A 16,987-nucleotide genomic window follows, 5' to 3' on the forward strand; every position below is an offset into this window, starting at 1 on the left:
TATTTTTATTTATCATATCATGTTTTATTTATGTGCTACACATGATAGCACATATCTTACAGAGCATTTAAGTTTGAATTTTCAGAGAGGTTCCTCCCAAAGAAAAACTGTTGCTACTTTTGTGAAAGAGAGCTCATCAGAAGAGTTTGGGATCGTGCAGCCACTTCTCTATCTGACTAGAGAAATCTCCCAAAATGTCATATTGCCTAAATATGAGATTATATTTTCAGGGCTTATTGTATAACCTGGGTGGGTTTCTTTACTTCGTTGGATGCTGATTACCTCCTTCTTCTTTTTTTTTTTTTTTTTTTTTTTAAGTTTATTTATTTTGAGAGAGAAAGGGAGCACACAAGTGGCAAGGGACTGAGAGAGAGAATCCCAAGCAGGCCCTGCACTGTCAGGGCAGAGCCCGACATGGGGTCTCGAACCCACGAACCGTGAGGTTATGACCTGAGCCGAAATTAAGAGTCAGATGCTCAATTGACTGAGCCACCCATGTGCCCCGATTCCCTCATTCTTAAAACCGAAGTTGGAGTTGTTGATTAGTGGAACAAATCTAGCAAGCAACCATGTGTAGTCACACTATGGGCCTATTAAGAAGTCTCTCCTAGGGGACACTTGGGTGGCTTAGTCGGTTAAGCATCCGAGTCTTGATTTCAGCTCAGGTCCTGATCTCACAGTTAGTGGGATCGAGCCCCACATCAGGCTCTTTGCTGGCAGCATGGAGCCATGCTGCTCTCCCTCTCTCCCTCCCCCTCCCCCACATACAGTCATTCTCTCTCTCTCTCTCTCAGATAAATAAAATTTAAAAATTAAAAAAAGTTTCTCCCATACATTTTTGCATAGATTAACTACTTTAGAGAGGAAAAAACTGATTTACATATTTATGCAGAGAGAGACTATAAAAATACTAGGTGCAAGCAAGTACTTACCATTACCATTTCATTGTCAGTATTATGTTCAAATTGGGAAGGAGTTTTATTACCAGGACACTGTTATTCTTCACATTAAATAGAAAAGATGACTTTCATTACTTCATTTTATTTTAATGGCATTGTTTTATCTGTGCATTAATATCAGTAGGTAGTCTCAGTTCCTGTGAAGATGTGATTTGAGGATCTATATAGTTGTTCATTTAAAATTCTCTTCCTGCAGGAATCAAAACAAATTCCTCTTATGTGTTTTGCAGATGTTGTTTTATTTCATCTCTGAGTCTTTTTACATGCTAAGATATAAGACAGGTGTCCTGGCTTTAAACTGTTTCCAGCTTATTTATTAAAGGTTATAAATATTGCTTGAGTAAAACTGAAAACTTTTAAATGTTGTAATTTTTAAATATTAGATTGGTGATCTGCCAAGAAACAGACATTTATCGTAAGATAATGCTAAGTATCGTCTTATGAATTTTTATCTTCTGCCTTGCTCCCTCTAGTGGATAGTTAGGATAAAATGTACTTATCACCTTTGTGGGTCAAAAAATGTGCCCGTTTTTATTTTGCCTCAAAATTCAAATATGTAGCAAACTTACTGGAATCTTTCATCCTTTTGAAAATTTCTTAATCTTTTTAATTCAGTAAATAATAAACCAGAGTTTCAAAATTCCTTCTTTTGATATTTTTTTCAAATACCACTCTGGGTCTTAAGACTGTCTGAATCCCTTACACGACCCTACCTTCTCCTTGGCAAGACCTCAAGAGCTTGATATGGTGGTCATAAGACCTGGGCTCTCCCATAGTCACGAGGTCACCAGATGTGGTTGGCATCAGAACAAAAGCAGTTATTCTCCTGTCGTGAAATTTCTTCCTTAAGTCACACACATACACATTCTTTTACTCTTTAATATAAAAGAGCATTGTCTCATCTACATAGATAGCTTAATCTGAAGAATCCCGTAGTAACTCTTACTTACTTCTGACATTTTTCTTACCTAAAGGCAATAAAATTTCATATAAAATTTCAAATAGCAGTTAAAAATTATTTCTGTCCCTTAAAAAAATTGTATAGAATATAAAGACATGGCAAATGAACAGAACAGAAGAGAGCTGGTGTAATACTGTGTTATAGGCAATATAAATCAATCTCAGGACCATTTTTTGGCCTGGAAGTTTTAAGACCACGCTGTAGCCCTGAAGTGATGAGTCTCTCTCTTGCCCATCTGCAGTTTTTAATCATAACAAAGCTCACAGAAACATCAAATAATATTTTACGGCCTATAAGACTGCCAATGACCATACTTTATTGCATTTCTAACAAAGAAAAATGTATCAGATTGGCCTGTTAAGGAATTTTATCTACCTTTGAAAATTTATTCGTCTTAGTGTTCATAGTAACCAATCAGGAACCAGAGTGTGGGAGGAGAGTTTATGTACTCATGGAACCTTTCTGTTGGTATTAAATGGTGTCCTTCCCCCCCCCCCCAAAAAAATAAAAACTGATCTTTGGTTATTTAAAATATCCTGTGAATGCATTAGCAGTGACATTTAGAAATATAACTGGGAAGCAATTAATAGACCCCAGGTACTGAGTTTAATATGAAGATATCATCCAAGTTTTACATGAATTTGAATGCTTTTTATTTACCTTCTGTCTCTAAAATAGAATGTTGGACATGCAGTTATTGTTCTATTGCTGTAAAAGTCTTAGGCATCACTTAAAAATATCTTTTAATGATAATTTTTTAATAACTCTTATGTACAAACCTTTACAGTTGTTTTTTGGCATTGTGCTTTTTAATACTTAACATTTAGTATTCTCTCATGAATTCTGAGAAAGTGCCTTAATATACTGTTGTTTTGCTGTATCTTTTAAAGTAACACTGTTCCTTCTATTTCTCTAGATATCTATGCATTTATGTAGGACCTATCATCATAGTGCCTAGGCACTATGTTTGATGTCAACCGTAAGAGGAAACTTGCCAAGAAATCTTGGTTTAATATCTGTCACTTAAGACAACAATTAATCTGTTTTCCACTGTTTGGATTCTTAAATTGTACTCCTTCAGCCAGAGGAGCTTACGCTGCTGCTAATAAAGCTGAGACGGCAGCAGGCCGAACTGAGTAGTGTCCGGGAGCATACATTAGCACAGCTCATGCAGCTGAAACTTGAGGCCCACAGCCCAAAGGTCAGCTATGAAGAGTTTTGTATGTGTCATCTGCCATTACCACTTTTACCTTGAGCCATTCGTTAATCAGTTTGATCGGTGTCATTAGTGTTGAGCATGAGCCCATACAATCATTGCAGTGACATTATGATCTCCTATTGACCCTTTGAGAATTCACTTATTTATATGTTATTAAAGGGAAATACGGGTAGGATGGATTTCTTCTTGGCCTTCCAGCCCACTCACCCACCAACTTTTGGTCGTGAGGAAGGAAATGCATACAGACTTCATTCCCCTTGTACCGTAGCTTCCACAGCTGATGAAACAGATGATTGAAAAGTCCTATAATTTCCTGGAAAGTAATGAGTTGAAAATTGGTTGTAACTGTAATAATACTGCCTTATAAATGTCAGAGATTAAGATACTTCTTTTGTTCTTGACTAAAAGAATGAACACATGCAAACATTTCTCAAAGGGTTTAATAGCCTCTGGTTATATGAGAAACATCCAAAGAAGTCGTACTGTGTCACAGAAAAGTATTAACATGTAAAACTTCTAACATTGAATCTGCCAAAGCCATTTGAAGGATTTTCCTGCTGAATATTTTAGCTTCTGTGCATGTCTATTTAATTTCTTACAAAACTAAGTGTAATTTTTAATAATTTAATATGTCATCTGTACAATTTACAGGGAGCATGTATGTGAAAATTGTGTACCATGATATAATAGGTTGTGGTAAACTACCTGTTTTTCTTATTTCAAAATTGACCTTTTCATGAATTCTACACCCCCTTTCTCTATCCCTTTGTTTCTTGATTGATGCCTACTAGAATGAAATTCTTTCACATCATCTTCAAAGGAACACCATATATTTGGATCATCAGGTGGGATTTGTAGAATTTTTTTGCTTAAAGTACCTAATAGAACTTTTCAAATGTAGTTTAGTTTTCCAGGTTATTTGGAACTAATAGCATGACTTTTATAAGTAACAGAATAAGAAATTCCTAACGGGGAATTCAGTAATACCAAAATAAACAAGTAAAAAGGATAGTTGTGAGTGTAAGGAGCAATACTGGGTCACTGGAAAATTGGGAGCCTGAATTCTCTAGACTTCCCTTCTCTTATCCCAAGAAAGCTCCTACTCATTAGGTTTATCTCTGCTTGGGGTTGACCTGATTAAAGAACTAGGTACCAAACTGTGAATGCCTTGTTGGAAGATCAAGAGGGGGCGGGTGTGCTGTGCTCTCAAAGGGTAGTTTCGCTATGGGTGAAAAGTGTGGTGACCATTTTTAATTCTGTAACTTCAGCCCTTGTTTGCCATCTCCTGGTGTTTGGTCTTCACTAAGCTCTGTAGAATCATTTTTACAGTGGGCTATAGTTCCTACCATTTCCTCAGTGGTAGCAGTGAGTGCGGATGGTTAGGGTGAATGGCAGTTCATGAACAGGGACTGCTTTTTCCATATTTTAGTTTTTATGAAATTCTCTATTAATATTTAATTTTAATTTTATGGGAGCTTTTGATATGTTCTTAAACACTGAATTTCGTCCTGTGAATGCATTTTTTATCTATATAAATTAAGCTATAACTTGTTTTAGCCTGTTTCAAAACAATTCAAACTTGAGCATTTACCAAATGAAAGAGGTTACTGTGGAAAATGTCATAAGACAGATGTTTACATATTTATATTTGCCTCCTTAAAATAATAAGGTACTGCTTTAAATTAGTTCTATTTAAAGAGGGATTTTGCATTAGGATGACCCTTTAAAAACTGTTCAATCGTGTTTGATAATTTTTAAAAGAAATATACTTTTAGAGTTTATTTTTTGTCCCACAACATGTTTTTGTCATGATTTTGCCAATTGGAAAGCTTTAGAAATCAGCATTTCATGAGTCCGAATTCCAGTCTCCACTCCAGAGACTGCTGTTGAAATTTAACCACGGTGTATATTCACACTTTGAAAGTAATCTAATAAAGACACGAAGTCTTCCCTCAAAATGCCACACTGCCAAGAAAGCTTCTAAGATGCATTGGTAAATAACTTGCATAAAAGCTCTTTTGTCTGTAAAGCTAGCAATAGTTCTGAAAAATAAGGGGATATTTCAAAAATTAGGTGTAAAAAACAATGATATAAATGTGAATCTAAAGTTATATAGTATCTCTGGAAATAAACCTAGTGGTTCATTATAATTTATTACTTACCTCAATAAATCAAAACTAGAATTACAGAGACAAAGAGCTTTAGAAAATCCCAGCGCTTGCTAGCTGGCTCAGTGCGTGGAACATGTGACTCTCCGGGTTGTGAGTTCAAGCCCCACGTTGAGCATAGAGAAACTGAAAAAAAAAAAAAAAAAATCTTAAGAGGGGCGCCTGGGTGGCTCAGTTGGTTAAGAATCCACCTCTTGATTTCAACTCTGAGCCGTCAGCACAGAGCCTGCTTGGGATTGTCTCCCTCCCTCTCTGTCTCCCTCCCCTGCTTACGCATGCATGTTCTCCCTCTCTCAAAATAAATAAACGTAAAAAAAGAAATCCTAGGAAAAGACAGGTGAATATATTGAAAACACCACCATTTGCTAAGATACTTCTCCTCAACTCCCTTTCCCGGGTTGAGCTGTTTCTTCCCTTTACCCAAGTGACCCAGATCCGATTGAGGTTTCTGTTGCCCTTGGTACTCTGGAAGTGTGCTCCACTGAGCCTTTGTTGTTGGAGAGGACCAGGCTAGTGGTCTACAGGTGGCCTCTAAAAATCTCGACTTTTAAGTGATCCTCTCTGTTCCCTCTACACATCAGCAGAGGTTTTCTAGTAGTTGCCTTTTTTTATATGAGATCTTGAAATAAAACTATATTAGTCCAATTTTAAAATGTAGTAATGAAAAGAACTACAGTAATTGTTTGAATGCTAATTTGCATGATCAAAATAAGACTGTTTCTGATGGAAAAATTTGGGCCATTTTTAGGCAATAAATAGACAACATATAGAAACAAGGTGGAAACTTTGCCCAGAAACTCAGATATGCCTAAATATATAGATCCTTAAGGTTTCCTAAAGAAAAATCCCTCTTTAAATAAATCAAAATTTTTTATGGTTTCAAATAATTACATTTAATGTAAATGAAACATTTACTTTTGAACTGTTCTATATTTTATATCAACAGTAAAGTTATTAAGTTATATAAAAAGAATTCTCGATCATTTTCCATTTTAATGAAATTTTTTTCATTCAGCTCAAACACTTCTAGTTTAAAAAAAAAAAGAAAGCATTTCCAGCTTTTAATCTTGTTACTGCCAGTAACTTATTTTAGATTGCCAAGTCTGTTGTTTTTCTAGGCATTATTGTTTGCCCAGTATATAAAAAAATCAGCAGTTTTTTCATAACTAGAAATTGGAAGCTAGATTTTAAAATCTGAAAGTCAAAAGAAAAGGCTCTGGTCACATTTTATACAATATGTCCTACAAATGAACATGTACTAATTAATACTCACTTTCAACACTTGCTCTCCTAGCTCAAATACATCGTTACAATAACTTAAGGCCAGCAGCAAAATGTAGTCTTTCTCCTGCCTCTTGGGAGCTAGTCAAAAGAAAGTTTTTTATTGATTGAAATTCTCTCAGTTGCTATCACTGTCCATGAAAAATAGAACCAAGTGTGGTTTCTGAGTTGCTTCAGAGGTAAATTCATTTCTGATATCAGAATGGTTATAACAAATGAAAAATAAAAATGCCTTACCCTGTAATTCTGAAGATCTGCATATTATACAGTCAATCCAAAAATCTTGACTTCTGGTCCCCCATAACTTGAGCAGTATAATTTGGCTTCTGATTAACCACATTTTGAGGATGAGTTCTGTACTAAAGTGTTTTTAAAAACAACAAAAGCTATACTAATTATATAGCAGAATTATCTTCTGCTTTTTGTTTCATTTTGGAGTACACTATTATCATTTGCTTGTGCTTTTACAGCCCAATTAGTAGACTATTCACAGACTACATTTAATAAGACCGGCTAGGTTTATTTGTCATTTTTGTGAATTTTAAGATAACCTGTGAATGTACAATAATCCTAACTGGATATACTTCATGTACCTCATCCAGATTCTATTTATAAAATGAATAAATACATAACTTTTTTGGTCAGTCATGAAGGGAGGATTAATAGGAATGGGGAAATGAGAACGATTCCATCCTTTTGTCCATATTCTCCACCCTGTTTTAGCTCTTCCTTCCATTTGTTTCTTTCTTCCTCACCTGCTTTTTCTGACTTTCCCCTGTTATTGAGTAAAAAGCAGTTATGAGACAGTTTAGATGATGTTCCCTTTCCCTTCTTCCTAAAACTTTCGGCCAGCTTTCCAGGTAGGCAATGATAACAGAAAATGAGATACTAAGAAATTGGTAGAAAGACATGGATAGAAGGATCAAGGAACTTGGGGCCATGCTTCACAGGCCTTTGTCAGTGTGCTGCCCCCTTGTGGGTACACTAAACATATCCCAACCCTTTCCACCACCACTGCTCCTCACCCCACTCTGATTTTATTCTAGCACTCCAGTAGCTAACCTCCTCCTTTAAGAATACTTGCTACAGTAAAAAAAAATAAAATAAAATAATAGAATAGAATAGAATACTTGTTATAGTAAATGGAGTTTGACTTCTACACGTCTAAGCTTTACTTGCACTGATACTGCAGCAGTTATTTTATTTTTTCATCTTTTAAATATAAATACTGTAACATTGAATGCCCTTAAAATTATGACATTCTGCCTTTACCCCTCTCCCTTCAAGAGTCATCATAGTTAATTGCATCAGAAACATTTGCTTGAGAAAGGGAAAGGAGGACACAGATCTCAGCTACACTCAGGTTGCAGATTGTCTCTTCCCCATGTACTCAAAAATTCTTTGTGAAAAGAATACGCCTCTGTTCCAGTAATTAATGAAGTTGATTTACCCAGTTGGAGCTGTCTACCTGCTGCTGGAACATACTTGTTTCCAGATGTAGCATCAAATAGTATATTCTTTAACATCAGATGGCTAAAGGATCTTATTATACTCAAATTCTCATGGAAAAACTGGACGTTTTTCCTGAAAAAGCAGTTTGCCATAGTATAATAAAAGAAAAATACAGCCCAAGCTTACCTACGGTGTTCTTTGTTGTATAAAAATGTTTAAGGGACACCTAGGTGGCTCAGCATCCAACTCTTGAATTCAGCTCAGATCATGATTTCACAATTTGTGAGATCTAGCCCTGTATGGGGCTTTGTGTTGACAGCACAGAGCCTGCTTGGGATTCTCTGTCTGTTCCTCTCTCTGTCCCTCCCCTGCTCACGTGCTCTTGAGTGCACTCTCTTTCTTTCCCTCTCAAAAGTAAATATTTGTGGGGGCGCCTGGGTAGCTCAGTGGGTTAAGCATCCAACTTCAGTTCAGGTCATGATTTCATGGTTTGTGGATTTGAGCCCCGCTTCAGGCTCTGTGCTGACAGCTCAGAGCCTGGAGCCTGCTTTCGATTCTGTGTCTCCCTCTCCCTCTATCCCTCTCCTGTTCATGCTCTGCCTCTCTCTGTCTCTCAAAAATGAATAAACATTTTTAAAAATTTTAATAAACATTTTTTTAAAAATGCTTAAGAGGAGAGGCGCCTGGGTGGCTCAGTCGGTTGCCTGTCCGACTTTGGCTCAGGTCACGATCTCACAGTCTGCGAGTTCAAGCCTCGCATCGGGCTCTGTGCTGACAGCCCAGAGCCTGGAGCCTGCTTCGGATTCTGTGTCTCCCTCTCTCTCTGCCCCTAACCCACTTGCATTCTGCCTCTGTCTCTCTCAAAAATAAATAAATATTTTAAAAATAAAAATATTTAAAAAATAAAAATGCTTAAAAGGTGCAACAGCCAATAGCTACATCCTTGTGTCTTATCAGTATATTTTTTTAAGTTTTATCAGATGCTTGTGGGGAAGATAAAATCATTTTGTTTTAATACTAACTTTTAAAAAAACATCTTGAATTGGATGTAAATTTAAAAAAATAAAAAATTAAGTTAAAAAAATAAAATTTAAAAAAAGATAAAAGAACTATAAAATAGTTTATCCATGAAAAAATAAAAATAAAAAAATCTTGAAGAGTAAACTAAACCTTATAATTTGCAAAGATTTTGTATTAGCATTGAGATTTTATGATGTAATTCTTTTTATAAATACGAATATTTTATGAACTGTGTGCTAAAGCTACTAATGACTTTTGGAAGAAGTCTGATATTCCCCATTGGCTGCTGTGGACATTCCTCACCAGTATGCTTTCTATATCCTTTCAAGAAACAATAGTGAAAAAAACTATGCAGACACAGACTCTGGCCACCTTTAAACATACTTATGCCAAGGGAAATGTAAAAAGAAACAACTAACTGAATATATGTAATTGGTACTGGAACCATTCAAGGTAAAAATCCAAGAATACCTTTTTGCATTTTGTTCTTTGTGTTCATGAAAGACAGCTTCCCTATAAGGGAAGAAATGCTAACAAGATGATTGAAGAGATTCTTGATGGCTTTCATTGTTCATGTCAATTCAGCAACTTTGTTCTGTTGAGCTATTAAGCAAAGATCCCATTTTCTCTAATATTTCAAGGGGTCCTGGAGCTTCTATTTTAGGGATGATTGAGATAATGTTTCTAGGGGATGTAGAATAGGCATTTGGCAAAAGCAAACTAAGGAAACTAGAAAATTGGAAGTATGTTACTTTAACATTTATTAACTAGTTACATGGTATAGAATATCTGTGTTTTTTTATGCCTTGCTATTAAGAGTGATCCTTTCTCTCCATCACACCTCATTCTTCTTTTTCTGTCTCTCCCTTCCTCTGCATATTTAATCACAGAAATATTGGGGAGAGGGGGATGATGCCCAGAAAGTTCTGAAGCAGTGTATGACATCATAATGGCAGAACTCTAAGAAGGCTAAAATAAATAGTGGGTAGATTAGAAATGAAAATTTGGAAGGACTTATTTTGTATGTGTTAACTCTCTGATCTCTTGGCCTATCACTGCCTACATATTATTATCATGACTTTCCTATTTCTTACTAGTAATTAATCTATCCCTTTTTGCTAACTGTTTTCACTCATCTCAGCCTTAATAGGGGAAGTTCTCTGGGTTTTACTGTTCTTTCAACCGAGCATTTATCCACACATTTTACTAGTTGTCTCTTATTCTTCATCTCTAGCCCCTGGATTTCTCTCAGGAATCAGAGCCTGTGGTGTGTCCTTGATGTGGGCTTGTTCTCAGGAAGTTTACTTTGGGAAGTGATACCAAGGCACAGCAGTAAAGAGAGTGAGCAAGGAAGGAGAGAATATATTAGCAACTGCCATAGGCAAGTGGGGCCTCATCTGACTACTACTTGTTGATGAAAGAAACACTGCAGAATTGCCCAACTGACCAACAAAAGAAAGCATTTGTACTGGCTCCCATCCTCCTTTGACCAAGGGTTGCCTCTTGAGACTAACTCTCCAACACATTGAGGTTATACATACATTAGCACCCAGTGGGTCCCAATACACGAATTGGTTGGCTCAGCAAGAGTTGAAACAAAAGTTGGGCCAGTAGGGTGTGGAAAAAGGCACAAAGGTATCTAAAACACCTCTCTCTGCAGTTCCAGTTATGTGTTTCTAGTTGCTTATGGAAATCTGCACTTGGACATTCTGCCTTCAGTTCATTACCCGCCCAACATGTCCAAATTTAGAATTGTTGTTCTATACCTCAGTAGTCGGATCAAAAAGCTAAAAAGCAAAATTAGTTCAAAATACTGCTCACCTTTAACGTGAATGATGTAACATTTATTGAGCACATCATCCTTGGGAAAGAGCTCGTTGGACTTTGGGAAGTATCGGGACCTTTACTTTAGCTGTTTGCTTAGACCTAGAACTGGTTTAAGCCCTCAAGAGAAAAGAAAAAAATGAGACCCAGTCTCCACCTCCAGCTATGGCTGGGAGAGCCTGATAACCAGCCTATGGCAGTCTGATTGCCTGGTGGATGAAAAGAAAAATAAGTAGCAGCCTACCTAGAAGGAGCGAAGGTATGACAGTTCTCTTGTTCCACCACTCTAAGGGTGGAAAGAATACAGATCTACAAAAATGGAAAAATTAAGTCAGCTTCCTGGAGTTATATTATGTTCTCCTAATATCTCATCTGCCCAATACCACCGAATATTAAAGTTTAAAATACCTTGAAACTTGAATTTAAAGTATTTTGAGAACAATTTTACTGAAAACAGGAAAATCATGAGATTCTGTAGATTGTTTAACTGAATGCATGATATATTCATGGTGTTTAGTCAGAATTATAGAGGCCATCATAACACCCTATATATACTAAGCTCCTTATTACCATTTAATCACAAAATCTTGGCAATAATAAACACCTGCCACGTTATGTCTCTCAGCTAACTCCAGAAATTTCACAAATTTTTGGCTACAAAATAAGATCTCCTTTTGGTTTATCATCCAAGCCCCCTCTCTACCACCTCCCCAACCTTGAAATTCTTCCTACCCTATCATCCCTTTTTTTCAGCCAGCAACTCACTGTTTCTCAAATACTACTTTAAAAGCAATCCCATTCTCTACACTGTGCACCTGTCCAGTACCTGTTCATCCTAACAGCTTAAGTAACACTTCACAGTTTCCAAAGCACTGGCACATACAATATCCCACTTGACTTCTTCTATGTAAGCCTCTGTAGCATGTGGGCCAGTTACCTTTGTCCCCAGAAGCCAGGTTTAATGACTTGCCCCAAATCACAAAGCTAGGATGAATACATTGTATTAATGAATTTTCTTCCCTTTTTTTTTTTAAATCTATTTGACTTCCTTGAACATTAATGGAGTTGTTCTTATATTTTCCTAGATAAGAACATGAAGACAATTTCCCCACCACTCCTAAAATGCGTAATATTTATACAGTTCGCTTTTGTATTTATAAAAGCAAATATTTTTGTAGCCCGGTGTCTGTAGTTTTGGCTTCTATCTTATTCATTTTTTCAGAACATTCATTCAGCAGAGATTGATGGAGCTCAGTGTAAGGCAGGAAGTTAGTGCTTACAAAGTAGATTCTTTAATTATTTTCAAAGCCCAGGAAGGAAGTAAAGTTGAGCATAAATGCCAAAAACATTTTTAAGATTGGCCTAAGAGTATGATTATGTAGTTAAAACATAAGCTGATAAATCTTTAAAATAATGATAGGAAATCTGCTACTCAGTGCTAATTGTAACTCAGAATATACAATTGCTATTAATAAAACCTAGATCCTTATATCCAGAAGATATTTTAACTTTGATTTAAAGCTCAAATATATTTTGTAGTAGATTTACTCACAGCCAAAACAAATACCTTTTTTTACTAACAGAGGTATCAGATTTTCACTTTTGGAATGTTTGTTCCTTTAAGATGGTATTAAAATACATGCAAAGAAGAGAAAAATATAACCATATCAAACATTATATCCACAATAAAGCATTTTCACAAAATTGATTTTGAGTTCTTTTAATATTTCTGGTTGCCTGTGAATGCCAGGAATAAAGATGCTAGCATCAGATAGTAATATATTCCGTGAAGCCAAAGGAACAGTGGTTAAGAATAGCTAAACAAGGAAAATCGTTTAAGCCACTAAAGTAAAGTCAGGTTTGTAAAGTTTATCCTGTAGTAAAAGGATTTTAATTAAACAAAAACTTAAAAGACCCTAGGTAAAAAGAGTAGAAACTCACTGTGAGTAAATTACATAAATAAATTATTTGGAAAGACATTAGCTGAGACCTTTAAAGTCTTCTTCAAAATATACTACAGGCATATGTATCTCAAAATGGGGGCCCTAAAAATGTAGCAGTTTTAAGTAAGGTTGTGAGTGTAGAGATTACCCTTCTTTTGTTCTGCTGGGTTCAGGGTATTTTTATAATGTTTCTCAATAAATGGACCTTATCAGTAATCCTGAAGCCAATACTTACTGCATCATCCAGTTTAGAAATGTGTCTGCTTTTTCTTTTAAGGGAACATCAGATATGTTTGACTCCTATGTTAGTGTCCCAATTTGTTATTCCTTTTTTTTGAAATCTTCCTCCCTTCAAGAAAAAGAGAAAATATTATATCATCTAGCTGCATCTTTCAAAGTACCATTGATTCTTCTGAAATATAATAATAGTAATATTTTCCCCAAATTTTACTTTTAGAAGACGTAGATAGCATGGACGGTTTATTCAGATTGCTTTAAAATTTTCACAGTAATAGACCTCAGTATTTTGCCCGATCAGTTATACAGAGACTTATTTACATTCCTCTATTTAAAAAGTCACTTCAGATTTCTCTGCTCCCCGTTAAACAATGAATAGTTTCAATAGGTAGTCATACCCTTCAATCTCAGGTTCTTGGACTTTCAGATGTTCCTAGAATGAGAGTGAAGGGCATTTACTTTGTCATTATCTCAATGACCTGTTTATAAAGACCCCTGCATTCCTCAAAGCTTCACCCTAGGCATGTCAAATTCTTTAGCATTTTAGTCTTTCCACACTTCTAAAGAGTTTATTGATCTAGACACAGGAGGACATTCTTGAGAAATGAATTCTTCAGTGATTAGGCCATCAGGGGTTTTGCTATTGTTAAGACAGATTCTCAACTTAAAAATTCTTTTCCTAAGAAGTCATTAAGAACTCGGGAAAAGTCCATTTTCCATTTAAATGGAAAATGACAGCACAGAAATGGGTCTTTTCATTGGTTATCAGGACAAAAGCTCTGTGGGGTAGATAAGAATCATCCAGACTGCTTGCTCCAAAAAAGGAGGAAGCTGTTAGCACAGCATTTAGACTCAAACTCAATTACAAGACAGAGCTTGAGCAAATGTTTTCTCCTTCTGGGAATAAGACCTAGATCAGGGAAAAAATTATATTTACTTGTCTAGAATTTCTAAACTTACTGTCTACTGTGATAGCCACTAAGCCATATGTGACTAAATTTTAAGTTAGTTACATTTTTATAAAAGTAAAATTATTTTCCTCATACTAGCCACATTTAAAGAGCTGAATAGGCACATGTCTACAGTATTAGACTACACCAGTATAGAACATTTTCATCATCACAGAAAGGTCTGTTGGACAACACTATTCTGGATGATTTATTATATAAAATTTTTAAAGACCAATTAAGCCACTACTTAATATTGCAGGAGGATTCAAGAATTAATCTTTTCCAAGGCTAAATTATATCAATGACTGTCTTGGTTGGCTCTGCTCACTACTAATCTTTCTCTTTCCTGCCGCTTACCTCCAAAATTATTCAGGAGCATTTATCTCATGATTTAGAATATCCTAGTCCTTCTACATTAGTAGCTTATCTAATTTCTATACAGAGACTTTGAAACAGATAGTTAGGAGTTGCTAGACAAATAGAACAACACAATTGGAAATTGGACTCCTGACACCCCAGGTCCCCCATGATTATGCTTGAGTCCACCAATATTACTAATTGTGAGATTTATTGGATTTTTTAAGGGAGGTTAGTATCTTAATGCTATATCTCATACAAAGAAAAGATAATTATCTTAATGTAGATGCAATCCTTGTATTTAGATAGTTTGAAATTTTTCGTCTTTTGGTATTTGTGCAGAGATCTTGATTAACATTTAATACCATCTCATCAGGACCTTGAAAAATTCCTTACTGGGGACAGTTGAATTAGTCCTCCAATTACTTGAATTAGTGCCAAGATAGTTCTCAAGCCTGATCTCCTATCAGAACTACCAGTGGATCTTTAGAAAAGACAGAAAGAAAGTACAATACTCAGGGCCCTCTTTCCCCTAGTCCCCAGTCAGAATTGCCAGAGCCCAGCCCTCCATATGTTTTTAAATGTCCATAGGCCATTTTCTTTTTCAGTCAGGTTTGAGAACTACTGAGATAAATAATGACAGTAAACACCAAAGAAAGAAGTAAAGTCTAGTTTTTCTGAAATAAAAACACTATCTTAGTGCTTTTTATCTTTTTTCATATATGGCACACATAGAAAGTGATGATATTTGTGCAGCGCCTTGGCAGGAACTAAATGACACACTGTCATCAGCAGGTTAGGCCCAGGGAGGACTGAGGTGGTCCCTATCTCCCCACACCTGTAATCCATTCCCAACCCACAGGTGTCAGTTGGGAAGTTCTGCTTAAGAGCCTAGTAAGTATGACACAGATACATAGAATTGTGTTGAAAAGTTTTTTGGTGATGGGTTTTTAAGTTATTTCTGAGAGTAACATCAAAGAATACTGTTTGTTTATATTAGCCCAGCATACTTCAAAACTGAGAAGGAGGCTAGAATTAAGTACCAGACCTTCTAGGTAGTTTTTCTAAACATTTAGACTTTAAAATGTCAAGTAAAAATAGGTGGTTTTGTTCTAAACAGAAATACATTGACATTACCTAAATGTATTTGCAAGATGTTTCCACGTTTGTTTACTTATTTATTGCTGAAGTTAGGAAAATAGTATAATGCCTGAATCAAGCATTCTAATTTTTATTATTATAAAATAATGTCTTATTATCAATAGCTTTATGATTTGTCAGTTAAATGAAACATAAACTTACATTACCTGTTACTTCAAACAAGGAATTAAAGTATTTAGAAGCAAAGCATTTATTTAACTCATTTTCAAGTGAATAAACATGTTCCATGTACTAGTCTTTTTCTTGCTCTGCTTCCTTAAAACAAAATACATCAGCTGTTAACACCACTATCATAATACTGTCTAGAATCCTTGTATTCGAACCAAAAGAGAATTGGTGGATTTTTTTTTTTTTTTTAAGAACTTGAGAATGAAATTCCAACTTGCTCGTGGAGCATTATGTATTTTTTAGGCCATAATTTACTACTTTAATTGAAAAACTGTTACAAAGTTTACATGACCAAAGCCAGATAGAATGTGCTATTTCAGTGTAAGTTCTAGAAACAAGGCAGTTTCTAAGTATTTAAATATACAGTATTTCAGAGGTGTTTCAGTGAGGGGAACCACTAGCCTATTTCTAGGAACATTTGGAGATAAAGCAGGTCTAGTATTTCCAATTCAATAAATCTGGAAAGAGTGAAAGTTCAGTCAACTTGCTGAAATTGTTTCATAGGGACCAAGCTCTCACTATATTGGATCATGATTATTGTGTTCACTTGTCTTCAGCTGTTGCACACCACATGCAAAGGTAGAGCCAACACATACAGGACCACTCACCTTTGAGGATCATTCTTAACAGCCCATTACTCAGCCATTCTAACAGCTCTTGGTCAGGTAGGTGTGGTGCCCTAGGAAATTCTGCAATGATCCTGCTTCTTCTGCCTTTCCATAGATTGTCTTATCCCATCTCTGTCACCTTTTTGTTTTAATGATATTGTCTACATCAAAGATTCTGAAGTTGCCCATTAGAATTATCTGGGAATCAGGGTGTCTATATTCTTTTCAGGCTCTGCGGGTAGTTTGAGTGTGGGTTCAGAACCCCTGGTCTAAACTTGAATTTTGATTTCTGAAGATGTAATAAAAATGGCGGGGGGGAGGGGGTATTACAAGGTAGTTACATGTATTTATAAATATATTGGGTAGCTTACCTTTTTTAATTAATTAACATATTTCCTAATAAATTTCTGACATGGATACAGATTCCTAAGATAGACTAAAGGTTTATAAGAATAGTTTTCTAGATCAGGTCCTCATTATACTAGATGACTCCAGTAGGATTCTTCCACCTTAACTCTCAGCCTTGAACACGATACGAACACATGGTGCTAAAATTTTTCTTAGCTTCCTTGCATTACCAAAGGGTGTTTGCCAGAGGATATGGTTGTCCCATTAATTTTGTTTATTTCATGTTTATATATTTTTATCCTTGACTCTTTAGTATCTTTTTAAATTAGAA

At 35.7% G+C, this 16,987-nt stretch overlaps 1 protein-coding gene across 7 annotated transcripts in view; it reads left to right on the forward strand.

Annotated features, from left to right (window-relative positions):
- The window catches only part of PLEKHA5 (pleckstrin homology domain containing A5), a 240,809-nt gene that overhangs the window by 173,979 nt on the left and 49,843 nt on the right, over positions 1-16,987 (forward strand). Inside the window, exons 13-14 of one of the 7 annotated variants that reach the window (XM_042945933.1) lie at positions 3,002-3,121; positions 3,931-3,984. The exons of the other annotated variants lie outside the window; for them this stretch is intronic. Coding sequence (XP_042801867.1) covers positions 3,002-3,121; positions 3,931-3,984 — 174 coding nt within the window. The remainder of the gene's footprint in view (positions 1-3,001; positions 3,122-3,930; positions 3,985-16,987) is intronic. 7 annotated transcript variants of the gene reach the window in all.

Source organism: Panthera leo, chromosome B4, assembly GCF_018350215.1.
Source record: "Panthera leo isolate Ple1 chromosome B4, P.leo_Ple1_pat1.1, whole genome shotgun sequence".
Lineage (NCBI taxonomy): Eukaryota > Metazoa > Chordata > Mammalia > Carnivora > Felidae > Panthera > Panthera leo.